This window comes from Enhydra lutris, unplaced genomic scaffold (genome assembly GCF_002288905.1).
Source record: "Enhydra lutris kenyoni isolate GAN:26980312 unplaced genomic scaffold, ASM228890v2 scaffoldscaffold33, whole genome shotgun sequence".
Taxonomy (NCBI): domain Eukaryota; kingdom Metazoa; phylum Chordata; class Mammalia; order Carnivora; family Mustelidae; genus Enhydra; species Enhydra lutris.
The window spans coordinates 16769110-16796276 of NW_019154117.1; the positions used below are offsets into that span (position 1 = coordinate 16769110).

Below are 27167 nucleotides of genomic sequence, written 5' to 3' on the forward strand. Positions count from 1 at the left end.
ACACGTGAATGCAATGAGTTTTTAAATACTAAACTGAACAAAAGACCATGGCGGGGGGAACCAAACCGCATGGTCATCTCTAAACTTCACATTATATACAGAATTTTTGACTTCTGCATTTTTTTTTTTAAATAAAACACTGAAAATCAGAAAAGCTGTACTTCTCGCGTTTCCTGCCTCGGCAGAGAGGGCAAAGAATATCGAAGAAGACCTCACTTACTCACCCAGCCCTTGCGGAGGTTGGGGAGCTGAGAGTCAGGGCGAACGGGAGGAAGGGGAGAGAGGAAGAAAGCACACGGACGCCGGCTCTCGGCCCACACCTCGCTCAAACCCAGAGGGCGCGCTGTCCTGGGCCTGGAGCCGCTCGCGTGCCCCCTTCCCCGCCCCGCCCTCAAACCTCGGAGGTGGGCGAGGCGGGGGCGCTGGGGGCGGGGCCTCACGGGGCGGGGCCAGGGGCGAGGCGGCCGGGTAGGACGCGGTGAGGCAGGAGGCGTGGTCCGCCAGCGCAGCCTGCGCCGGGAGCGCATCGCTGGGCCAGTGCGCGGGTATTTGGGGTGCCGCGCGGTAGCGCACCCTAATGCGCCCCGGCCGCCACAGGCTTGCTGCAGGTAACCGATTCCTCCTCTCCATCCACTCCGTTCCCGGCAACCCGGATCGCCTGCTATGGCGCCGGGTGGCGGGTGGAAGGATGGGAAGGATGCGAGGGAGGGAGCCGGCTCTCAGCCAGGGCCCCGCTGCCCCGGGGGCGGGGTGGGGGGTTCCGCTGGGGAAGAGGAAGCGGAGCCCTGGCCGGAGGGAGCGGACGCTCGGTGGGAGTGAGCGGCGACCGCGTGTGCGCCCTGGACGCTTTCCCTGGGCCTTACTTCTGGTCCGATCCTTGGAGCCCGGGGCCAGGACTCCGGTGCCCAATGTCACCTGGAAGCCACTTTCTTTCTGGCTTCTTTCCCCCTGGTGGGGGTAGCGAGTAGGAACTGAGAAGTCGGAGTTGGCTGCGGGCGTGGGTGGGCAGGAGAGCGAACAGTTTACTCACCGCTGTCTCTTGGGTGCCAACTCCGTCTAATCCTTCCTGTAGCCCTGCAAAGAGGCATTATTACCCTCATTTTACCGATGAAGAAGCCGACACCAGGATGAGAAATGACTCGCCTTGGGGCAAGCGACTGGAAAGGGACTCCGAAGTCCCCACCCTAGCCCTCCGCTTCTCTCTTTCCTCCTGCTCCCTCTCTGTCCTTACCCCGCGGGTGTAGGAAACTTGCGCTGCTGGGTCTGTTTGGAAAACAGGTGATCGTTTCCCTCCTAGGTTACTTTTTTTTTTTTTTCTGTTAGTATTCCGTTTCTGACTTACATTCTTCCAATTTTGGGTTATTAGCTTTTTGAAATGAAAGCAGCCCTGTCTCACGGCCCTTTTTCTCCTTGCAGCGCATTCCCTCCTTGCCGAGCGAGCCCCCGGCACCCCCACCGGCCACACACTAATTTCTCACCGTGGATGAGGTCGCTTGCAGATCCGGCTACACCTTATGGGCTGCCCAGGTGGAGGTAAGGTTTGTAGTCACCGGGCCACCGTGGCACCCTTTGCTTGATTTCCTTTCTGGAGGGAAGAGAGTCTTTATTTAACAACTAGTAAGACAAGCGGCCAACTGGGAAGGATATACGAGGTTCACAGAAAGCACTGGTTCCTTGAGATAAGAACAGGCTACAGGTTTCTGTGACCTGAATTTGTAGAGTGGTAGGTGAGGCATCCGGTCGGGGACTTGTCCCCTGCTCTGGGCACTCTGTCCCCCTTTCAGAGCTGTTCTGAAAGGCAGATTTGTTTTATAGAGTGGAGGAGGAGGGATGAATGGTTTTTAAAGATCAGTGTAAATTACCTGCTAGGAGCCCAGGCAGTTCCAGAGAGGCTCCCCTGCGAGAGGATAGTTAACAGATTTCTCTTTTTTGGCAAAAAGAGAAACCCTGAGCTTGGTGGGTATCTGCTATTGTCTAATGGATTTTTCGCAGCCATTCAAGATGTGGTTTGGGGAAACTGAGTTCTTAGAAGTGGCTGACTCCTCAATTTTTAAAAACTGTAATATACTGTAAATTTGTCTTTACAAAGTTTTGTTGTTGGGTGGAAGAGGCTGATACTGGTTTCTACTTCTTGGGGAGGATTTGAAGGTTGCCACCAGCTCATCTGCCCTTCCTTCACTGGCCCCGGGAAGGACTTTTTTAGCCTGGGCCCCAAATCTCTAGTGGATTTCATCCTTCATTAATTATAATTCATCCCTGACTGATTATAAGACCACTTCCAACCATGTTAGTTTTTTTTTTTTTTTTTTAAACTTAGTTGCTTAACATAAAGAAAAATGTCCTTGAGAATTATCAACCATTTACAAAATCAACTATGTTACAGAGACTGATTAGGTAATGGGTGGGAGATTTAAGGGGGGCTTGGCTGGGCACAGGTGACCTAGGGAGGACCTCCTGAAACAATCTGTGGGGATGGCCATTTGCTCCCCATAACCCTGCAGGGATTCTGACCCAGGGTGTCTAGATCTTTCTTCCCTCCCCCTACTGGCTGAAAAATCTTTTTCTTTTCTTTTCTTTCTTTCTTTTCTTTTTTTTTTTTTTTTAACAAAGTAAAACCTGATTTAAATATTGTCTCTTTTTTTCTTTTTTAAAACACAGGAACCAATCAGATTTGGTTCTTGCGTCATTTGTTTTCAGATCTGTCTCGGAAACTTCTATAGCTGGTTATTCCATTCTTGAGGGGAATGAAAAATTCTGACTTATGATGTAGATATTGTGCATTTGTCATGAAATGAGGTGGTGGGAAACCGAGATTAATGCTGTTGAAATGATTTCTTCGAATTCTCAATTCCTGTTTTTCATGAAGGATGCAGTACTGCCATGGTGTAGAGTGGTCTTTTTTATGGGCCAGCCACAAGGGATTGTGTCACTGCTGCTAATGGTCATTCTTTTTTTTTCTTTTTTGGTTCTTTTTTTAAAACTTTTTTTATTTTTTCAGTGTTCCAAGATTCATTGTTTATGTACCACACCCAGTGCTCCATACAATGCGTTCCCTCCTTAATACCCACCGCCAGGCTCACCCATCCCTCCACCTCCCTCCCTTCCAAAACCCTCAGTTTGTTTCTCAGAGTCCACAGTCTCTCATGGTCATTCTAATGAAAATTTATTCATGGTTCTAGTTCAGGATGCCAAATGCCTAACTCCCTGACTTAAAAGAGGAGTTCCCAAATGACTTTCTCATGGGGACTCTCAACATTGGCTTTGACACAGGATGCAATGTTTAAGGTTGTCGTGTTTCTTTGTCGCCCTCTGTGGCAGAGGCCACTGTATGTTGACATTTAAGCCAGTTAAGCTTTTGTTGTGGAAATTGTCCTGCATATTGTGGGATGTGCCACAGCATCCTGGTCCTACCCTGTAAATGCCAGTCATCCCCTCCCTGCAGTTAGAACAACCCAGATGTCTCCAGATGTTGCCACAAGTCCCCTGGAGAATGGAGTCACCTGGTTGGGGAAAAGAATGAGCCAACATTTAAAATGCTCTTGATGTTTATGAACTAAACTGTAGATACAATCGAATGTTAAACTTCTAGTGACTAGAGAAGCTATCTGTAATGTCTAAACAAACATCTACATTTTAAAATATTTTTATAATAAAGATGAATAAACTAGTGTTCTCTGTGAACAGCCCCATGTGTCCTACCAGGGTGTATCTCCAAGGAAATTTTGGGTGTTCCATGTGGTTGTTAAATTTCCAAAGTTTAAAATAGTAGAAGCTGAAAAGGAATTCTAGAGTGGTTTTCATTTTTCTCTGTTTATTTTACCTTTTTTAAAAAAAGATTTATTTATTTTTATTTGAGAGAAGGAGGGAGCAGGCTGGGAGACGGGCAGAGGAAGAGGGAGAAAATGGCTAGCAGACTTCTCACTGAGGAGCCCGATGGAGGGCTGATCTCCTGACTCTGAGATCATGACCTGAGCAGAAATGAAGAGTCGGATTCTTAGGTGCCCCCAATTTTCTCCTTTTAGTTTACTTGGTGTCTTTTAATTTTTTTAAGGTGATAAAATATTAATGAACCATGCTTACTGAAAATTGACACAATTCCTAAGAGAACCATAAGCAAAAATTCTAAGCAAAAATTTTAACAATGAGACTCACTGTAGATCATGTTCAGAGTAGAATTTAGTTTTAGAAACCATAAAAAGGGGGCACCTGGGTGGCTCAGTGGGTTGAGGCCTCTGCCTTCAGCTCAGGTTGTGGTCCCAGGGTCCTGGGATCAAGCCCTACATCGGGCTTTCTGCTCAGCGGGGAGCCTGCTTCCTCCTCTCTCTCTCTCTCTCTCTCTCTGCCTGCTTGTGATCTCTGTCTGTCAAATAAACAAATAAATAAAATCTTTAAAAAAAAGAAATCATAAAAAGCTTTTAGCTAACAGCAATAGCTAAGACAACCATATATTTCTGTAGTCTGAGAAATTCTGATTTAATAGAAGAGAGCCCTACATAATACGCCATAGATTCATATCAAAAGAAGAAAATATACTGAATATATAACCAACCCTCTTTTTTTAGACCTTAAGTTCAGGAGGTTGGAAACACAGCCCTAGTTTAAAAGGGTACATCTTTAGATACGGAATGGCAATCCATTGGTTCCCTTCCAGAAATCAAACTTATTTCTTTTTTTTTTTTTTTAATTTTTTTTAAAGATTTTATTTATGTATTTGACAGACAGAGACCACAAGCAGGCAGAGAGACAGGCAGAGAGGGAGAGAAGAGGAAGCAGGCTCGCCACTGAGCAGAGAGCCCGATGCGGGGCTCGATCCCAGGACCCTGAGATCACGACCCGAGCCGAAGGCAGAGGCTTTAACCCACTGAGCCACCCAGGCGCCCCTCAAACTTATTTCTAAGACTCAGGATTGGCTACATAATTTGTGGGGCTCATGTTTAGAAATTCTTAAGGATACCACGAATGCCGGGTGCCTGGCTGGCCCAGTTGGAGGAGCATGTGACTCTTGATCTCAGGGTCGTGAGTTCGAGTTCCACACTGTGTATAGAGATTACTTAAATAAAACTCAAAAAAAAGAAAAAAAGAATATCAAGAAGATAGCAGACAGCTTGAGTATTAGGTGAATCACAGGGCCCTGTGTGGCAGTACAGTTTGCATACCCGTGAAGTTGACCCTGGTTCCTTGTTCATATCTCAGAAGAGGATTTCGATCACTAATGCAAATCCCCGGAGAGGTTACTGCTGCTCCAAAGCACTGAGAATTTCCGACTCACAGACTGTACTGATATTTCCAATCGAGTCTGCATGTATTCGGTCATCGGTACGCTAAATTTACTAAGAAGGGGCACCTGGCTAGCTCAGCTGAAAGAGCATGTTGACTTCTTGACCCCAGGATCACGAGGGGAGCCCCATGTTGGGTGTGGAGAATACCAAAAACATCAAAACAAAACAAAAAACTTCAAAAGTTAATTTAAAAAACTTTACACCCATGACTAAAAAAAAAATTCCTCCCATAAATAATTTTTCTTTTGCTAAAGAGTTAGCCAAACTATGTATAGGAGGTGAGTGGGTCCCTGAGCAACCTGTTTCTTCAGGCACTCATTGAACAACTTACTGAGCACCCGTACACGACAGGCATTGTCAACGCTGACCCCACGGCTGGGAAGGATGGAGGGTCCCCCCCTCCCCTTTCTGAGCCTTCCAGCCTCATGGCTAGGGGACGGGATGGAGATAAACCAGCGCATAGTCCCACAGGCTGTCCCAGTTGCTGGTGGGACTTCAAAATAGCCCACAATGTCCAGAGAGCATCTAACCTGAGGACCTTAACTAGGGGAAGAGATTACTCAGGGTAGGTCTCCATAGGAAGTAATACTTAAAAGAAGTCCTGAAAAATGAATAGGAAGTAGTCAGGTGAATTAGGGGCCTGAGTTCCATGTTAGAAGGGTTAAGACAAGGCAGAAATATGGCTCAGGTGAGGCCCCTTGGGTCATTTTCAGGACTTTGAGTTTCGATGGAAAGGTAAAGGGAACCTTTTGAAGGATGTTATTAGGAGATGAGATGAGTGATTAAGTTTGGGTTCTTGCAAAGATCATCTCCACTGCTGTGTGGAGAATGGTTTGCAGGGTTAGGCCGGGCTGGTGTCTTTGGTGCCTTTGTGCAGACTGGAAAAGATGGACTACTTTGTTCCAGCTAGACTGGACCAAAGGCCTCGGGCCCTCAGCCTGTCACTTTGCACACATACCCTGAAGAGGGGCAGGCTGGGGTGCAGGGGCAGAGTGCAAAGGTATTTGCTCTCACCGGGGCCCTTATGGTACTTAATAGAAGCCAGACACAGAGGGCTTGTGGGGGAGGAGGGAAGGGAGAGAGGTTGAGTTTTGTAGTTAAAGTCAATATGAAAGTGGTGATTATTTTGGATGTGGTTTTTGGACAGTGTGATATGGAGCATGTTTTGAAAGTTTCTGGCATAAATAACTTGAGTGGGATGGGGTCGTGAAACCATTCAGTGTTAGAAAACCCCGGGGTGAGGGAGGGAAGGTGATTCCTTGGGATAGATTTTGCTTGTGAGACACTGGAGTGGAGACCAAGGAATTGGCATCTGGAACTCTTGAAAGAGATGAGGTGGAAGGACGTCCCTGTTGGCAGCTGTTGTATGTGGGTAAACATTGCATACACAGAAGATCAGCAGAGGACTGGTGTAGGATAAGAGAAAGGGGCTGGCCTGGAGAAAAAGACCTCTGTGTTTGGAAGAGGAGGAGCCAATAGACGTGCAGAATACGGAGGAAATGTGGGGTCTGTGGTTTCCTTTCATTTCTCTCTCTTTCTCTCCTTTTCCATTTGAGACTGGAGATGCCTAGACAAATTCTAATGCTGCTGGTGAGTTTCTGGTGGAGGGGAGAAGCTAAGCCTGTGGGAGTGAGAAATCCATGACTGAGCCTGGTTTCAAAGAAGGGGAAAGAGGCTGGATTCCATTACACAGGTGGGGGGGTTGGTCTTTGATGGAAAGAGGGCGGGAGAGGATGGATTGTTTGCCTCAAAGTTGAGCTCTCTGAAGGAGGCACGACTGTCTGCTGAGTTTGGTGGGCTGACAAGTCAGCTGCTTTGTAACCAGTGTTCATCAAGCGTGCTAGTTCCAAACACTGGTAGATTATGAATGATGATTACCCTTAGGCTCAGCCCTGATAGACTGGTAAATATAGGTTTGGTCTTTGTCTCTGGGTTCTGATGCCCTTGGAATTTCCTGAGGGATTGAGATGATAAGAATGTCTTTTGTTACTCATCTAAAGAGCTCTTTTCCACACCTGCTTATGCTAATAAGGTGGCTGAGGTGTAGGGGGGCCCTAGGTAGCCTCAGGATGGGGTGGGCACCAGAAAGAACCAGTAATTAGAGGGTTGGAGCTTTTAGCCCCACCCACTGGCCTCTGGGAAGGGGGAGGGGCCTAGAGACTGGGTTGCAAAAACTTTGATCAACACTATTTGGGGAGCTTCTGGGTGGTTGAACCCACCAAGTGGGGAAAGTGGGTACAGGAGGAACAATCCAAGGTCATTGTGACATTTTCACAGTGAGAGGGGTGATTGCTTCTCAGGAGAATTTATGCTACAGAGGCACGTTTTGGAAAGAGCTGTTTGGGAATGTTTTCACTGTAATGTAAACATGTTGCCAAGAAATATGGTAAATCTGTGGCTGGTCAAAACTCTTTTCCATGGTGCCTGGGTGGCTCAGTGGGTTAAGGCCTCTGCCTTCGACTCAGGTCATGGTCTCGGGGTCCTGGGATCGAGTCCCGCATCGGGATCCCTGCTCAGCGGGGAGCCTGCTTCCTCCTCTCTCTCTGCCTGCCTCTCTGCTACTTGTGATCTGTCTGTCAAATAAATAAATAAATAAAAATCTTTAAAAAAAAAAACTTTTCCAAAACTGAAAACCTAGAAGAACTTGGAAAAAGAATTGTCTGACAAAATCTTTGAAGTGATGAGTATCAGTGGGTTTTTAGTCCATTTGTTAGATCCATAAAAATGTGGCACCCCCTGACTAGTTTGCAGGGACGAGGGTTTGAGAACTACCAGCTGAATCTCACCAAAAAAGACTTTGTCGAAGTATCAAGATTTAGGCAGCAAAGCCCAGAGTGAGTGTTCTACTGTTTCTCCAGTGGATACGTGTCACCCAGACAGATAGCCATTAAAACAAAAACAAAATGTTAGGCTACAGGAAACTTGGAACCAGTACTTGACAGGACTCTATAACAAGGTAATTAACCAAGAGTTTTCAAAAATAAAGCGTATTTAGGGGCTCCTGCATGCGTGGCTCAGGCATTGGGCTCCCTGCTCAGTGGGGAAACAGCTTCTCTCTCTCCCCCTGCACCTCCCCCCTGCTTGTTTTCTCTCTCTGTCTCTCAAATGAATAAGATCTTTCTTTAAAAAATAAAGCATATTTACTCTATTGCTTTCATTACAAATATTAATATCTATTTGTATTTGTACCATAAGTGATTATACTTATAAGCATTATTTCCTCTTTTCCCCATCTTTTTAATAATGTGCATTATACAGTGGTACATAAAATTTTTTTTTATGTGGTACATAAAATACAGTGGTACATAAAATTTATATCTAGATGGGACTTACTCCAAAGCTTTTTCTCTTGGTATTTGCCCTAAAAAATGTAAAACTGAGGCAAGGTGTTCTCCTCCCCCTACAGCAAATGGAGAACTGGATTTCCTTATAAACTGTAAAACTACATCTTCCCCATGATGTGCTCCTACAGTTGATTTGTGGAAAATAGCATTCTATTTTCTATTGTGAAATTGAACAAATACAGAATGTATGCGTGTCTTGTTTCTCTTGAAATGTGTACCTTAAACTTCCTTTAAATAATCCACTTTGAATGCTTTAAAAAGAAAGGAGGGAAAAAAACTTCCTGCCCCAGGACAGGTAAATGTTATTTCCACACAGGCCTTGTGGTTCTCATTCTTTCCTTCCCTAGCCTCTACTCTGCTGTTGACAGAGATCTGCTCCAGGCCCTTTTGGATCTTTTGGGGAAGCAGACTGGGGAGGGCCACATTCTCCTCTGCAGGTATGGGTGAGAATTAAAAAGCAAGTCTAGGGCCACATATGCCCTGTCGAGGGGGTCTGGCTGCCTCTCCCACAAAAGGTACACTTGGGGTGGCAGCATGATCATGGGTTGGAATCAAGTAATCACGAATTTTCTGTAATCAGCAGCTGGACCCAGGAATGCGCCTAAGGCACCATTCTAGACTATGCGACTTGCCAGGGGCTTTTGTCTTTCAGATGTTTGTGCCTGACAGGCCTCTAGGATGGCTCTGTTCCAGACACAAAGTCGGAGCACCCCACCTCATCTTTGTTTACTCTTTCCCCATGTTATGCTAATCAGAGTCATTCAATCCACTTGAGATTCGTTTCCAACACGGCTGCTAATTAACAAAACACCTGGCTAACGAGGAGAATTCCTGAAGCATGAGGTGTTGTCGCTACCCCTGGAGTATGGCCGACCCAGGAAGGAGTCCCTGTTAACCTCCCCTGCCCTCAGGGGGACCCTCAGAGCAGTTTCTGGCCAGTCTCGCCAGATGCTCTCCTGTTCCTTTCAGCACTGCAATGGATGCATTGTTCCCCAAAGAGTTTTTACCTATATTGATCAAGCCTAGAATTTCCCCCAGAAGGCTCAGCAAATAAGCATGTGTTGATTTCTTGAGATCAGGAAGATGCATTATATATGACTACTCCCCCGCCCCACCCCACCATAACCCAGAACCTAGGATTCTGTTTTGTATTATGGCTACTATGTGTGGAATTAAATTGAGTGCATTCAGGTGTTTGTCAGGAAACTTCAGATACAGTTTCTGATTGTGGAGGTCTGAAAAAAGTTCCCTGTAGGCATGAACTAAAGATTTGAACAATGTCCAAACAGGAGAAAATATTTAATAATAATAGTGAATAAATGGCTAATGTTTATGGAGGGCCCATGTGTCACATACAGTGTAAGCATATGACATGTTGGCTCCCTTATTCTATAAAAACTCTAAGGTACAATGGCCCTAATCCTATCAAATTGCCTAAAATTATTGTTGTTATTATTTACTATTATTTTTACCAGCAAAGAAGCCGAAGGTTGAAGTTAAGGGCATAAGAAGTCTGAGTTGGTGGGTGATGATGTCCAGTTTTTGATCTGAGCGGTTTGGTTCCAGAACTAAAGTCAGTGCTACTAAGCTCTCCTTCTCACATGTACATATACTCAAGAGAAAATACTGAGCAACTGGTAGTCAAAGAAATACAAAATGAAACCTCCGTGAGGTACCATGTAACAGTTGTGATAATAACAAAGGTAATTATACAGTGGATGAATATATGATACATAATTAAGGTAATTATATAGTAAACATAGAGAAAATGGTGCTCAGATATTACTACTGGCCGTATGAGTGTAGTCCCATTTGGAAGGCAATCAAGAGCAACAGAAATTTGTAAGTTTTGATTCAAGAATCCTACTCCTGGAAATCCTTTACTAAGCCAAGAGAAAACAAATTATGCGTATCTTTAAAAGGGTTCATAGTTCTTCTTTATAACAATATCATTTGGAAATACCTTTAATATCCAACCACGAGACACATACTAACTGTGGCAAAAAAAAACAATAAAGACTCTTCACTGTCCATTAATAGAAGAAAAACAGAACAGAAAATTGAGTCCCAGCTGCTGTTACATCTGTGCACAAGTGTAAGTCAGGAGTGTCCCTGGACGGGCGTTAGAAGGGAACTTGAAAATGATGTGTAAGTGGACTGAAACTCTAAGTGGCTTTTTGTTTGTTTGGAAATTATCTCGAACTATAATGCTTTGCCAGCATACTTAACTGGAGCTTGTGTTGGAGGATTGGGGCCATTTTCTTTTTGCAGTTTTAAAAGAAATATTTTAAAGTAAATTAAAAATTCAAACATTTCAAAAGTGCTTGAATAAATACCCCACCACCAAACAAAAAGAGGATCACGGAATAGTTTTGGGTAGGTCTGTGCTTCTCAAATTTTTCTAGTGCACATTGATAGTATGTATGGAGCCTTGTTTTTTTAATGGGTTTATTTTATACGTGCCTGTGTGTCGCTTCTCTGTGGATGCTTGTTTCTTCTCAAAAATCTTTTTTTGTTTGTTTGTTTGTTTCATTACCTAGAGAATTCATTCATTCCTGGCTTTGGCAGTACTTTCAAATTCAACGTACATACCTAATTGTAATCTTACATACAATGAAAACGTTGCATCAGGTTTGCCGCTCAAGTTTTATGCATCCACTTCAAGAGAACGGTTGGGTCTTAGATGGTAAATGGGTCCCTCTATCTTAGGACTGAAGCCCTCAGGAGGAGAGTTTGTCATAGTCACACCCACAGGAATATTTGGAAGGTTCTGGGGCTCCGTGGAAGGTTTAGGAAGCAGGGCAAGGTATGATTTGAAGCTGTTGATAACCAGACCCAGTGTTTTGCGCCAGAAAGTGAGACTGCTCTGTTTCTTCTACCCTCTGGGGACTCAGCCTTGGGTTGAACCCCCTCCCACCTCTTCCCCGCAGGTAAACTGGAACAAATGACCCAATTCAAAGCAACCCAAAGCCTCAGTTTCCTTGACTGTGAAGTGAGAGGGAAAGTATCTACTTCCCGGGTTGTGAGAATTGAGACAATGTATGTAAAATGCCTGGTGCAAGTTCTTGCTAACTCTTCACTTGAACAATCTCCTTAATCCCATAGTAACTCCCATTGTGAAAGCACCATCAATTTCAACATCTGCTTTTAAGGAAATAAAATAAAATAAAAAAAGAAAACCACCATAGTAGTGAACATGTCACATTTCAAGTGCCTATCAATTTCCGAAGCTGTCACGCAAGAAAGCCAGTCTTCAGACTTGTGTACTTACAGCCTGATTAGTATTTCGTCTAGCCCCGGATCCTTCCTGTTGTCTTCCACCCCGGACAGTCACTGTCTCAGCCTCCCCTGTCCCCGTGCACCATCTGCCCGCTGAGGAGCAGCAGGCGGCTGTAGGAGTCGGGAGTTGGGGACCCCTAACCAAACCCCACGGCCCTTGTGCACAGGTGAGGAGCCCCGAGTGCAGAAGGGAAAGGTCAGTCCTGAAGACAGGATGAGCGCCATCCAGGACGCGACCGGTGGTTTGGGGTTTCTCGGAAGACACTCATCCTGTCTGACCTGATGCAGGGGACTCAGAGATCATGGAATTCTCCCAGCGCACCGTAATTGAGAGCATTTTAATACTGTATTCTAGTTTCCTTAGCCGGAAAACACTTTGAGCTTGAAGGCACATTTAACAAAAGCATCCGCAGTCTGCTGGACCTTTCTTTGAGCAAAGGGAGGGGTTTTGAACAACCTGGACTCTTTGTTTTTCTCGTTCTTTTCATTTTTTTCAAGTTGAATAAGGCTTTGGTAGACCCAGGGAACAGTGTTGAGGAGAGGGAGTGGGCAAGGAGCCTGAGACTAGATCCGATTACCGGGAGCTCACCGAGGACATGCTTGGAACAGTGCAGAGACAGGATTATGTGGAATTTAGTGCTGAAATAGGAGATGATGGTGACCACACCTGTTTATCCAGCAACTGCACATACCAGTCTCTGCCAGATGGTTGAGAGGTTTTCAAATCACCCCCATCCCAACCGGGAGGGTATTAATGAGTTACTTTTCAGATGAGGAAACCAAAACTTGGAGAGATGAGGTGGCTTGCTGAAATCCTACATTAGAACATGACATAGGATTTATTGTCTCTTCTGTTTGACTTCACGCAGCTTTCTCTGTGCAACCCCCCACTCCCAGCCAGTGAGGTTTGATCTCACAGAGGGTGATTCCAGAAAGGAACCACATTGCAGGAAGTTAAGCTGGATTTTAATATGTTGAAAGAGCACTTCTCAGGGTGCCTGGGTGGCTCAGTGGGTTAAAGCCTCTGCCTTCAGCTCAGGTCATGATCCCAGAGTCCTGGGATCAAGCCCCACATCGGGCTCTCTGCTCAGCAGGGAGCCTGCTTCCTCCTCTCTCTCTGCCTACTTGTGATCTCTGTCTGTCAAATAAATAAATAAAAATAAAAAATCTTAAAAAAAAAAAAGCACTTCTCATGCTTGCTCATGGGTAGCTTTATAATTTTTTTGCATAATTAAAAGAGAAGATCTACTCTGACAATCGTGATTTGCCAGCCAAAGATCCAGACATATGCTATGACTCGGAATTTTAGGACTTCCTTTAAAAATAAAAAGGAATCTGATATTTTGGATTAGAATTGCTGGGACATAGGAAGCATTTAAAGCCTGGAATATTTAAAACTGGGGTTGTTCAGAAGACCCAGGACCTATGGGTGGTGTGACGAGCAGGTGGGACACAAACCAGGGCTGTTGTTAAGCTTTCTCTGCTAAAGAATTGTTCTGGACAGGTGACCGAGCCAAGCGCATGACCTCTGCGCCCTAGTATTCTCATCTTCAAAATTAAGAATAGACAAAAGAAACTTGAAAGTACCTTTCAAATCTAAAATTTTGTTTCCGTAAAACTTGGTGCTCTCTTTAGTATTCTAAACCACCCACTATTCTTTTTTTTTTTTTTTTTTTTTTTTAAGGCGAGGATAAGGTTTATTGCTGTTCAAGTTTGGAATTTTGAAGTGAACAATAAGATCTTTTATACTCACTTTTGGCCTGCGGTGGTAATGAGATTGACAATTTCTTTAAAAAGAAGAAAAAGAAAAACGGGGGCTAACTGGTTGGCTCAGTCAGTTACGGGTCTGCCTTGGGCTCAGGTCATGATCCGAGAGTCTGCTTCTCCCTCTGCCTCTTCTGCTCCTCCTGCTTATGCTCTCACTCTCTGTCAAATAAAATCTTTAAAAAAAGAAAACAAAACTGTGTGTGTGTGTGCGTGTGCTTGCGCGTGCACAGAAGTAGGTATATTTCATTCAAGTCTACAAAGGTCCGCCTCTACAAATGAACTATTGCGTTAGAGGACAGTTTTTTCCCATTTCAAAGTTTAGCCATTGCTCACGCATTAAGGAAACAGGAGATGAAAGCTGTGTTGGCAGTAAGAAACACCAGTCTTTTGAGATGGAGGCAGACAGATGATCTTTGTTCTTCATGTCCAAATTTTCATGACACTAAACTCAAAAAAGACCCCTTTTTGTGTGTTCAAACAACCTGGTTCACTCCTCCCAATGCCTTTATAACATACGTCCTTTAAGGTCTGTCTTCTCTTAATTTAAAAAGCCTTTTCTATGTAACATTCTACCAGTACCTACCTACTCTGAAGGTCTAGTCTAGTTGTAAGCAAGCTGCGTCTTTTTAAAAATCATAATAAAGGGGTTTAGGGGCGCCTGGGTGGCTCAGTGGGTTAAAGCCTCTGCCTTCGGCTCAGGTCATGATCCTAGTGTCCTGGGATCGAGCCCCGCATCGGGCTCTCGACTCAGCCAGGAGCCTGCTTCCTCCTCTCTTTCTGCCTGCCTCTCTGCCTACTTGTGATCTCTGTCAAATAAATAAATAAAATCTTAAAAAAAAAAAAAATCATAATAAAGGGTTAAAAAAAAAAAAGAAAACCTCTTGAGGTTAAAACTGTTAGGGAAAATTCAGTGGCATTAAGTATGTTGGTGTCTCCACTATCCATTTCCAGAACTTTTTGTCATCCCAAACTCTATACCCAATGAACTGTAACTTCTCCCCATGCACACATAGAACCCTCAGCCCCTACTCTGGTATACTTTCCATCTCTTATGAATTTGATGACTGTATGTACTGCATATAAATGGAATCATCCTGACTTACTTCGCTTAGCTTGTCTCTGGGGTTCACTTATGTTGTAGCATGTAGCAGAATGTTTTTCCTGGCTACTGATATAATGTCTTAATTCTGGTACTTTTGTACAATTATGGGTATTCTTTTGGCTTTCAAGGTAGTGTATAAAACTTGTAAATCCATGTGTTTCCCTTTTTTTTTTTTTTTTTTAAGATTTTACTTAGTTATTTTAGAGAGAGAGAGAGAGAGTGCGAGCAGAAGAAGGCAACTCCAGGGGTCTCCAGGCTGAGCGTAAAGCCTGATGCGGGGCTTGATCACAGGACCCTGAACTCATGATCTGAGCCAGAACCAAGAGTCATGTGCTTAACCGACTGAGCCTCCCAGATACCCCTATATATATATTTCTGCCGCTGAAATATACATTTGAAGAGGATTCAAGGTATCAAGAAAGCATGGGTACTGATGGGTGGGATCAGTGGGACATTTTTTGCTACGGAAGACATAAATGTTGATCTGAAGGGCACATAATTCCAGAATCCTGTTAGAAGGGACCAGCTTGGGGCACCTGGGTGGCTCAGTGGGTTAAAGCCTCTGCCTTTGGCTCAGGTCAAGATCCTAGGTCCTGAGATGGAGCCTAGCATTGGGCTCTCTGCTCACCAAGGAGCCTGCTTCCCCCTCCCACTCTCTGCTTCCCTCTCTGCCTACTTGTGATGTATGTCTGTCAAATAAATAAAATCTTTAAAAAAAAAAAAAAAAGAAGGGACCAGCTTGATTCCTACATTTCCTCGTTTCCATGTTTGCTTTAGTACTGAGCTTGGAGGCAGGGTCTTCAAACCCTGCTTCAACCACAGGCCCCACTCTGATGGCTAAAGGACACAGACATCTTGATGGGGGAAGAGAAGTGGCCCACAGCAAGTCCACTGCAGTGTTCTGTGGCATTGTGTCTGGCACTGCTGGTGTGTCCGCACCTCTTTTTTTGACTTCCATTAACACAATGTGCATAGCTTCTTGGGAAAAGCACTAAGCCCGGCAAGTTATTGGGTCTTCTGCCCTCCTGAGCTATCATAAGATATTCTAGAGAGCCCCAGATGAAGAGCATTGGTCTTTAGTCCCAGACATTCAGAGCGTGTGCACATGTGTCTAAGGGGGTAGGCAAAGAAAAGGTGGCATTCCGAGAACAAACCACAGGTTAAGTCTAGTCTCTGTGGTCTCTGTACTGTCTACCTTAGATTTAAAAAAGAAGTTTCCAGAACAGTTTCTGCCTTGGTTCTTCCAGATTTCCAGCCATTCCGGGGATGGTTTAAACATTTTCATGATTACCAAGCAAGGCTTATTGGATGGATGAGGAGACCTCCGGGGCAGGACAAAGATTTTTCTACAGCATCCTTTCCCTCCTCTTGCATCCTGTCTAAATTCTACCCATTTTTTTGTGGTACGGGTCCACCGTAATCGAGGAAGCCTTCTTGGAGCCTTTCTTTTCCTCTTGGTGGACTTACAGCTTTTGGTTCTGTGGCATAGACATGGGTGTCTCTTGCCTGCCAAGCCCGTAGGCAGGAATGGTGTCGGCTACTTCAGTCCCTGGTTGTGCCTCCAGGGGAGAAAGCAGTGGGGACAGACAACAGTGCTATTTCCAGGAATGAGTGAAATGCACGAGTTAGATTCATCCCGCTGTAGTATAGTGAGTAAATGGGAAAAAGAAAATCTATAGAGTTTGTCTTGCCATTAATTCAGGCAGAGAGAACTCTTCCTTCGCTCCCCTCCATCCCAACTTCCCTCCCTCCCTTCCTTTTCTTACTTTCTTCCTTTCCTTCCCTTCCATTCATACTTCTTTCCTTCTTTCTCTCTTTCTCTTTTGTAGGTGACCCCACAAATAAAACCTAGTTTTATTTAATTTCATCTAATTTAAAATTAGGAGCATGTCATTGGGAAAATTCCATTAATTCTACTACATATTTTGAGTTTTTATGTAATTATTAAATAGGCTTTCATATGAGGTTAAACAGCTAATGGAATTGTAAAAAGAAGGTAGAAATGGAATTCCAATATCCATTCTGCTTAATGAGCTTTAAAATACTGATTTTTTTATTATGTTTAAGAACCAATCATTTTGTCTTTCTAGCTCTTAATTTTATCCCACCTTTAACATTTTAGAAAAGCGGTAGCCTTTCTTTTAGTCAGGGTTAAATGCACATTGTTTTGAAAAACTCATACTTCCCCAAGAGTGCCAAGAACTAGGAAGATTCTATGATTTGCCCCTGCTTGAAAGTCGGCAAGTCTGGTATTTTTTCTGTGGGTTTCCTGAGCCTGAGTACCCACAGGGCAGGTGTAGAGAACTAGAAACAACTCCTCAGTAGAGAGGAGAGATGTTAATTAAATTTTTCAGTAGAGGAACATGGGCTTCCTTTGGAAGAGACTTGCACTTATTTAACAAACATGACTGAGGTATTCTCTGCGGCGTGTTCTGTGCCTGGCCCTAGAAGATGGGGTTCTGGAGGAGGGAGACGTGCTTTCAGGCCTCTCCTCCCTTAGTCACACCATCTGGCTTTAGTTATAATATCTTATTTCATATGGAAAGCCCCCTTTCCAAAGGGCACAAGAAACAGGGTCCAGTGCCAGTCCTAGAAGGTTTTTCCTGTCGCCCATGTTTCCGTGGCTGGAGCCCAAGAAAACTCTGGAATGAACTCTGGGAGACAGTGACTTAAACTGTGGAGCTTGGTGTTTTTAATCACTGTCCTAAGATTTGAGGACCCCAAGAGCTTCTCCTAGCCAGTCTGGAGGAGCAGACGCTGTTGGGGTCTCAGGAGCTTGTGTTAAGGTGACACCTCAGAAAATCTTGGCACCTTGCTGCAGCGAGTCACAGACACAGCCAGGCGACCGACCAGGTTCCCCCAGATGGGGTGAGGCCATGGAGACACAGGTGGTGGAAAGAACTCCACCCGGAATGGCAGGAAGTAGCCTTGAGATCTTACCCACTTCCTGTTCCTTCCCTTAGCTGCTTCAGGATGCTCTTCGAGTCCCAGTCCTCTGCGAGCCTTGAACATCTTTAGCGCCAGTCACGGTAGGGGGTATTCTGCTCCTGTCCCAGCAGCCTCTGCGTCACGGAATAATAGTCCTCGGGAGTCCGTGAACTTGAGTCACAGACTCAAGGGGGACTAGAGGCCAGCTTCCTGCTGCAGAAGGTCCATAGGTTGCAGACCCTGACTTAGCCATCCAGCTGTTGGTTTAAGCATACCTGCGTGGTGTGCGCGCGTGTATTTTTTTTTTTTTTAAGAAAAAAAATTTTCCACTATTAAAAATGAAACAATAGGCAATAGATAGAGGGAATTATTCTTGCATAGAGTAGTTTTGCTTGGACTTAAGCCAGAATGACAGGTGGAAATGGTGGAGGAGAAAAGGGTTTACCTTTTTGAAATCTACTCTTTTCCTTTTCTACGGTTCACTCACCTGTCTGCTCTAACCTTACCCAAGGTTAATGGAGCTATCCAGTGCAGGGCCCTTTTTATCTTGCTCCTTGTCTGGGAGTCTGGAGAGTAATTAGAGGCTGAACAGGAAAATCCTGATTGTTCCTAGGGATGTGTCCGTATGCCCATATGTCTTTGCAAATTCATGTAAATATGGTAAATCCTACTTTGAAGTCTAAATATGTTCTGTCCTATTACTTTATAATAAAAATATGTATTATTCCGTTCTTCCACCCTCTTCCTGCTTTCCCTTATTATTATTATTATTACTACTACTACTATTAAAAAAGAATTTAGGATCGTATAGCCTGAGCCACAGGTTGCTCATTTCTTTAATTTTTTTTCATTTTCTTCTCTATGTAGTGAAATTCACTATAACTAGGAAGTATGTTATTGGATTGAAAGTCCTCTTTTGGCATCGGTTTATTTAAAATACTGAGACTTGTGCTAGTTCATCTAGTTCTTAGTTATTATATCCTAAGGTCCTCTGTGTCCTGACATAATCCAAACAAATCTAGGTTCAATAATCACTGGGTTTTCGACTTCCTTACATGGATGTCCTCATGTACTTTGTGAAAACAGTCCCCCACTCCTCCTTCTGTCCTGTCCTTACCGTGGTGAGCTGTTGAAGACGAGAGAGAGAGGTGGTGGGTTAAATTAGGCAGAGACCTTTTGTCTGGAGCAGCAACATCCATTATGTGATGCTGGGCAAAGCACACAACCCGTTTCTTCCAACAACCATCTTTTCCATTGCTCTGTCCTCCTAATAAGGTTTCAGTGAATCTCAATTGAGAAAACCGAGTTTGCATTAAGACCAATGCTCTTCAGAGCTAAGCCACAGAGCACAGTGATGACTTTTTGAATCATTGCCTGTCTCTGATTTCTTTGGAGGCAGTAATTATCACCCAACCCTCCCCCGTTTGCTTTGTTTTCAATGTAGTTATAAATTCACAGCCCAAACCCTGGTGGCTGTTTAAATCAGTTTTCAGTATGCTTAATCCCATTAGTCATTCCTTCAGTTTCATCTTAAAGACATGTTTCCTGGGGTCTTTTGTTTGTTTATTTTAGAATGAGAATGCACGTATGCCCCGGAGCTCATGCATGCAACATGGGGGAGGGGCAGAGGGGGAGGGAAAGAATCTCCTGCAGACTCCTTACTTAGCTTTACCAGGGGCTTGACCTCATGACCCTGAGACCATGACCTGAACTGAAATCAAGAGTCGGTCACTTCACCCACTGAGCCGACAGAGCCATCCTGTCCTGGGGCCTTGTGATCTGCCCTAGCCTGCTACAGTGAAATCTGTTGGCCTGTGATACAGTCTAGGATGTTCCTTTACTGTCATCTTGGGATATACCTTTTCTGATTCCTGTATTTTCTCCTTTCATAGTTTATACTTTAGTTTTTTGGTTTTGGGGGGGTTTTCTTTGTTTTTGTTTTTGTTTTGTTTTGTTTTGACAGAGAGCACTAGTAGGCAGAGAGGCAGGCAGAGGGAGGGGGGGAAGCAGGCTCCCCACCAAAGCAGAGAGCCCGATGCGGGACTCGATCCCAGGATGCTGGGATCACGACCTGAGCCGAAGGCAGCGAATTAACCCACCGAGCCACCCAGGCGCCCTGGTTTTTGTTTTTTAATGTAAAATCTACCCCCAAAGTGGGGCTCGACTTTTAAAAACCCTGAGATTAAGAATCACGTGCTCTATGGATGGAGCCAATCAGGCACCCCCATACTTTATTTAGTTTTGATGGAGTTCATCCTCTAATGGCTTCCTGACATAAAGTGCTAAAGGTAAATATTTTGAGACCTTACCTGTCTTAAGATGTAAAATGTTTATTTTACCCTTAATTGACTTAGTAGTTCATGTGATTGAATGAATCCTCGGGAGTACACTTTCCAGCATTGTTGATGCTGTTGCCATGATTTTCATTTTCTGAATCCTGTCTATGAGGTTTATCTTACCCCTCTGGAGATCTGTGTGGTATTCTCTTTATCAGTATTCCAATAGTTCATGATTCAGGAATGTGTCTTGGTGTGGATCCGTTTTTACCCATTGTGTCGGTATTCCAAGGAATGTCAATCTGTTGCTTCTTTGTGAGAAATAATATTCAACCATTTTTTTAATTATTTGTTTTCTTTTTTTTTTTTTTTTTTTCTGTTTTGTCTTTCTGGGGGTCTTGTTATTCATTCAGAGACTGGATCTCCTGCTCTGGTTCTCTAAATTACCTTTTTCCACCACTTCAACTTCCCCATCATTTGGTTTGCCTAACTAACTCCCAGAGAGTTTTCCTCAGCTTTCTTTTCCAACACTGCCATTGAGTTTTGCAGTTTTTCCTATCATGTCATTAATTTTTAAGAACTCTGTTTTATTTGCTATGTGTTCTGTTTGTGTAGTTTCTGATTTGTTGGGGTCTCTGCTATGAAGCAAATCTCCCCAAATGTAGTAACATGAACGTTTCCATTTTATTTTTTGCTCACACATTCTGTGGGTCAGAAATTCAGAGAAGAGTTGAGTGACCACGGGCTGGAGTGTCATCTGGTGGCTTCTTCACTTACATGTCTGGGCTGGGATGAATGAAGGCTGGGTTCACCTGGGACTGGTGGCTTGGGTACCTTACACTCTCTGGCTTAGTACTGTATGGAAGCTGGTTCCAAAAGGAAGCCTCTGGAGAACAGATTTTCTAAGAAAACTTGTTGGAAGCTGCTTACTATTCCATGACCCAGCCTTGGTGGCCACATCGCCTCACTTCTGCCGGTCTCTACCAGTCAGTATAGTCATAAGGTTGTCCAAATTCAAGGGGAAAGAAATTTTGACTATTTCTTGATTGGAGAATGGCAAGGTCACATTGCAAAAGAGCATATGGGATAGGAGTATTGTTCTGCCTATTTTCGGGCCATATAATTTTACTGATTGATTGAATGCAGTATATTTTCTACTCTCTCTGGGGATATCATTATTAGTTTTCTTCTTCCTTTACACAGTCTGTTTCCTTGAACATTTGGGGAAATTTCTATCTTAAGCAATGTATTTAAGTCTTGGCCTGGTTGGATTCCCTAGTCAATAAACTCCTGTATTGGCTTGGTGGTCAAACTTCTGGGAACTGATAGCTGGAAATAGGGAAGGAGATCTCAATAGCTATTGTCTTTGGGTTCACTCGGTTCCACTGTTTCCTGGTTGGAAACCCTGCTTTCCATAGTGCCTGGTGTGCCCCAGCCTGCAGAGAATATAAACTTGGGCCGTGGCCAGGTTTCAGGGTAGAGAGAGACCCAACTGCTTTTAAATAGCTGCTGGTCAGTACTGTTTTGTTTTCGTTTCAAACATTCTCATCCCCCTCTGGGATCTGTGCTGCTACCATTTTCCTGAACCTTCTAAAGATCCTATCGCAAAAATAGAGCCGGTTCTTTCTTTCCCTACTGTCAGTCTGAGATTCTTAGATCTGCTGAATCGGTTACCTTGCAATGATCTGCTTTTCAGATTGTATTTGCTGCCTCCTCACTCACTGTCCCTGAGGACACTTTGTCTGTCCTCCCACTCCAATGAGTACTCCGTTGCACCCTAGTCCTGACCAGTTGGAACTGCTCATTTTATGTTGGAACACTTTTAGAGACTAGAAGGAAGAAAGGCAGCAAGGAATCCGAAAACGAACTCCACAATAAACCAGCTAGACTACTGGATATCGGTAGAACACTCCACCCAACATCAACAAAGGACACACTCTTCTCAACACATAGAACACTGTCCAGGATAAGCCATATCTTAGACCATTAAACAAAACCTGGGCGTGTGATTGCCATGTAGAGAGGTCAGCCTCCGTTCAGCTTTGTAAGAAATGGCCAAACCACCAAAGTGATTGTACCATTTTGCCTACTTGGAGCTCATGGATGTGTAGATTAATTTTTTTAAATAAAATTTGGAGAAGTTTGCAGCATTATTCAGATGTTTTGCCCCCCTCTTTCCTTCTGCAAATCCTATTATACATTTGTTGATAATGTTTAATGGCATCTCACATGTTTCTGGAGCTCTGTTTTTCCTAATTCTCTTTTCTTTTTGTTCCTCAGATGGGATGCTGTCACTTAACCTGTCCTCAGTTCCACTGATTCTTTCTTCTTTCTGTTTAAACCTAGTGTAGAGCCCTTGTAGACAATTTTTCAGTTCAGTTTACTGTACTTTCCACTTCCAGATTTCTTTTGGGTTTTTTCTTTTCGTTTTCTGTCTCTTTATTGAAATTCTCAATTTGGTTGTCTATCATTCTCATATTTTCAGTTCTCTAGTTCTTTGAAAATATTTATGACAGTTGACTTAAAGTCTTTGTTTAGTCCGATACCTGGGCTTCCTCAGAGACCGTTTATACTGACTGCTTTTTTCCTCTCTATGGTCTATACTTTTGTTATTGACATACTCTGTAATTTTTTGTTGTTAAAGGGACATTTTAGGGGTGCATGGGTGGCTCAGGCAGTTAGGCATCTGGCTCTTGACTTCAGCTCAGGGCCATGAGATGAGCCCTGTACTGGGCTCCATGTTGAGCGTGGAGCCTGCTTGAAATTCTCTGCCTCTCCCACCCCAACCCTCTCTTGCACACGCTCTCTCTCAAAGAAAGAAAGGAAAGAAGGAAGAAAAAGGGAGATTTTATAATGTGCCACCTCTGGAAGTCAGACCTCTGCCCCTGCCCTGCCTGGGGTTTGGTGGTGTTGCTTTTTCCTGAGTGACTTTTCTAGATTAGTTTTCAAAAGTTTGTTTTCTTTGTGGTATGAGGCCACTTAAGTCCCTAATCAGTTAGCTTGGAGATTAGATGACCTAATGACTGGACAGATTTCTTCAAATGTCTGAACCAGTAAGGAGCAGGAGCTGCCTACTGGCATCATTTTGTTTATGATCTGGTGTTTTAATGGTTTCTGTGCTTAAGTATTTTTGCAGAATCGCCCCACATTTCTTGCTAATACAGGTTGGGAGTTGGGTGGTGGACAAGGTAGTTGGAAGAAGATGAGATAAGCAGCTAACTCAATCGAAGACTGTTTAAATGGGCCAGTGAGCACTAGGAATCTTCACAGTGGAGATAAAATATATCGGATTTTCCAATGGTATTGGACCATTTCACCGTTCCTTCGCACCCACTTCGGGACATGTTGCTAGAGTTTTCTTTGGAAAAGCTTGACCCAAATTGCAAATATTTTCAAACTTTTAGCAGTACACAACCAGCATTAGAAAAACAAGTAAGATTGGACAGGAAATTTTAAAAGCAAGAAATGAACCAGCCATAATTTTTGAGGGGAAAAAAGTGAATACGTAGGATTAGTTTACCAGCATGTTTTCTGAGTGTATGTGTACTTACATGGGCATTACATCCCTTCACACATTTCCCTTCTCATTTCACAGATTTTTTTTAAAAGCTTCATGGGACATAGCACCGTTGCTGAATGCCTCGTATATATAAAAAACCTGACTGCATGAAAGGCACTCTCCAAATACAGTATGTTACCTGGAATCTGGAAACTAAATGAGCCAGAATTTATTTTTATTGATATTATTAATATTCACAATTTATTTCCTAACAAAATATCTAAACGTTCTAGTGCTGATCCTGGTATTAAAAACCAGTTTCAAATCTCTGTGAGTCTGATAGGGAGATGATCAATGGTATTTGGCTTTTTTTGTTAGGACAGTAGCACTTAGGGGTGGCTGGCTGACTCAGTAGAGCATAGGATTCTTGATCTCAGGGTTGTAAGTCTGAGCCCCAGGTTTGGTATAGAGATTACATAAAAATCTTTAAAAAGAACAGTAACATTTATTATAGAACCAATTTCCAAGTTATAAAATTGATTTTTTAAAAGATTTTATTTATTTATTTGACAGAGATCACAAGTAGGCAGAGAGGCAGGCAGAGAGAGAGGCAGAAGAGGCTCCCTGCTGAGCAGAGAGCTGGATTTGGGGCTCGATCCCAGGACCCCAGGATCATGACCTGAGCCGAAGGCAGAGGCTTTAACCCACCGAGCCACCCAGGCGCCCCTATAAAACTGATTTTTAAGACAAAATATATTTTGTAATATTTGTAAACATAGTAAAAATGGGTGGGGTTTTTATATTTTATATTTTTTTATATTCATTTGAATATAGACAGTAGGTATGTCATACATTATAATTTGTATACAACTGTTGTTTCTCACAAGCATTAATTCTTATAACCTGTTCAGAGCAATGCAGAAAATGCAAGGCTTTGTCTCTGTTTTGGACTGTGTATGTCTTCTCTTCCTGTGGTGACTGGTATGGACCTGAACTAAGAGAGATTCCAAACAGACCCGAATCTGGCCTAGTTTCAGTGGGGCCTTCCTGGTTTAGTTTGAAAAGTCACTTGACTTGCTTTCCGTTCAGAGATTCTTAGAAGTCACAGCCTTTTTTGAACTTCTCCATAAGAGGACCTCCAGCCCTAACTTACTGGAGAGCAGAATACAGCCTTTTTTGAACTTCTCCATAAGAGGACCTCCAGCCCTAACTTACTGGAGAGCAGAATGAAGCTGATCTTCAAATATTGGGGGCTGCTGAGGCCAGCTGATGGACATTAATGGAAGTGTCAGGAGGAACCCAGATATAGTAATGATTTTGAGGCAAGGGTGCTCATCAGAACCAGCAGAGGAGGAAAAACTCATCTTACCAACTGTGGAGAATGCTGTAATGGTAGCCTAGGTCTTCAACTGTGATTTTGTACCTTAATTTTCCTGAAAGGTAAATTCCCAAGTAGTATCATGTAGGCTATCTTAGCACATCGTTGTATTTCTTCCTTTCTTTCTTTCTTTTTAGATTTATTTTTATGCCATCTCCATACTCAACACAAGGCTTGAACTCAAAACCCCCAAATCAAGAGTCGTATGCTCCACTGACGAAGCAAGCCAGGAGGCCCCCGCCCCCACATTCTTTTTTAATAATGTGGTATTACTATTACAGGCTGTGGGTTTCCTCTAACACTACCCTCCTCTGCTGATTGACCAATGTCTGACCTCATAGCAAAGAGGATGCTTTTTAAACCCGAGATGTTGTTAACAATACTGTATTTATATACGTTCCTTCTCCTTCTCTTTTAGTGATATTCTCCATCTCAAGATGCCTTTGCAGTTTTGATAAATGCAAACTGACAGCTCTCAAGGCCACGATAGGAGAGGAATCATGACTGCCTGAAGCCTGGAAGACTGCCCTTAATTAAGGACAATCTCTGATTGTTTTTTGAAATGCTGAGAAAGTTGCTGCGGAGGAGACTTTTCTCTCATCCCACTAAATACCTCTTCGTGCTTCTCGTTTTTTCCCTGGTCACCTTCTCTGTTTTAAGAATTCACCAGAAGCCTGAATTTGTAAGTGTTGGACATTTGGAGCTGGTTGGAGAGAATCCTAGTAGTAATATTAATTGTACCAAAGTTTTGCAGGGGGATGTAGAAGAAATCGAAAAGGTACAGCTTGAAATTCTAACGGTGAAGTTTAGGCAGCGCCCTCGGAGGACAGCCAGTGACTATATAAACATGACCAGAGATTGTCACGCTTTCATCAAGGCGCGCAAATATATCACGCAGCCCTTTAGTAAAGAAGAGGCAGAATTTCCCATCGCATATTCTATAGTGGTCCATCACAAAATTGAAATGCTTGACAGGCTCCTGAGGGCCATCTATGCGCCCCAGAATTTCTACTGCATTCACGTGGACAAAAAATCAGAGGAGTCCTTCTTGGCCGCGGTGCTGGGCATCGCGTCCTGCTTCAGTAATGTCTTTGTGGCCAGTCAGCTGGAGAGTGTCGTGTACGCCTCGTGGAGCAGGGTTCAGGCCGACCTCAACTGCATGCAGGACCTCTACAGGATGAGGGCGGACTGGAAGTACTTGATAAATCTCTGCGGTATGGATTTTCCTATTAAAACCAACTTGGAAATTGTCCGGAAGCTCAAGTCGCTAATGGGCGAAAACAACCTAGAAACCGAGAGGATGCCATCCAACAAAAAAGAAAGGTGGAAAAAGCATTATACGGTCGTTAACGGAAAGCTGACGAACACGGGGACCGACAAAATGCAGCCCCCTCTTGAAACCCCCCTGTTCTCAGGCAGTGCCTATTTTGTGGTCAGTAGGAAGTACGTGGAGTACGTGCTAGAGAACGAAAAAATCCAAAAGTTTATGGAGTGGGCAAAAGACACCTACAGCCCGGATGAGTATCTCTGGGCCACCATTCAGAGGATCCCAGATGTCCCGGGCTCCCTGTCCTTAAGCCAGAAGTACGACATGTCTGACATGCACGCGATTGCGAGGTTTGTCAAATGGCAATACTTCGAGGGTGATGTTTCCAAGGGTGCCCCGTACCCACCCTGCAGTGGCATCCACGTGCGTTCCGTGTGCGTGTTCGGAGCAGGTGACTTGAACTGGATGCTCCGCAAGCACCACTTGTTTGCCAACAAGTTCGACACGGACGTTGACCTCTTTGCCATCCAGTGTTTGGATGAGCACCTGAGGCATAAAGCCTTGGAGACGTTAAAACACTGACGGTTCATCTGGGGCAACTTTAGAAATAAGAAGATGCAGGCGTGACATGCACCCTGATTCTTCTGCCCAGCAGTAAACAGAAACTGTAGGGGGCGCTCTTCGAGTTGGGGACTCCGATTGTGAATGTCCCCGAAGCTGAGGGGTTTCTGCCCAGCACCATGGGTTGGAAAGGTTACGGCATCAAATGTTGACCTAGAGTTAGCATACGGAGCCAGAGTAGGTTGGGGGGCACTGTCGGGGGGCAGGAGCCCAAGTAGCCAGGGACGAGGCTGAATGCAAAAACCAGCCTGTTACAAGAACTCAGGGACTTAACAAAATGACCACGATTTCGTCTGTGCCAAAATTACTTTGAGAGCTTTAATTATGACAGTTTTCTTGATTTGAATAAATGTATAGCAACAACCCGTTGTAAAGATGTAATTTATCTTGCAGGTTTTATTTGCTGAAATAAAAAACTGATTTTAAA

The 27167-nt window shown here is 43.9% G+C and overlaps 1 protein-coding gene across 1 annotated transcript; it reads left to right on the forward strand.

Annotated features, from left to right (window-relative positions):
• The first annotated feature begins 1302 nt into the window (after positions 1 to 1302).
• LOC111153608 (glucosaminyl (N-acetyl) transferase 1, core 2) lies at positions 1303 to 27167 on the forward strand. Its single transcript, XM_022512733.1, has 2 exons — positions 1303 to 1533; positions 25271 to 27167. The coding sequence occupies exon 2, from the start codon at positions 25415 to 25417 to the stop codon at positions 26699 to 26701; it is 1287 nt and encodes a 428-aa protein (XP_022368441.1). The 5' UTR covers positions 1303 to 1533; positions 25271 to 25414; the 3' UTR covers positions 26702 to 27167.

Coding starts and splice junctions, on each gene's coding strand:
- LOC111153608 (XM_022512733.1), top strand. CDS start 25,415: ATGCTGAGAAAGTTGCTGCGGAGGAGACTTTTCTCTCATCCCACTAAA.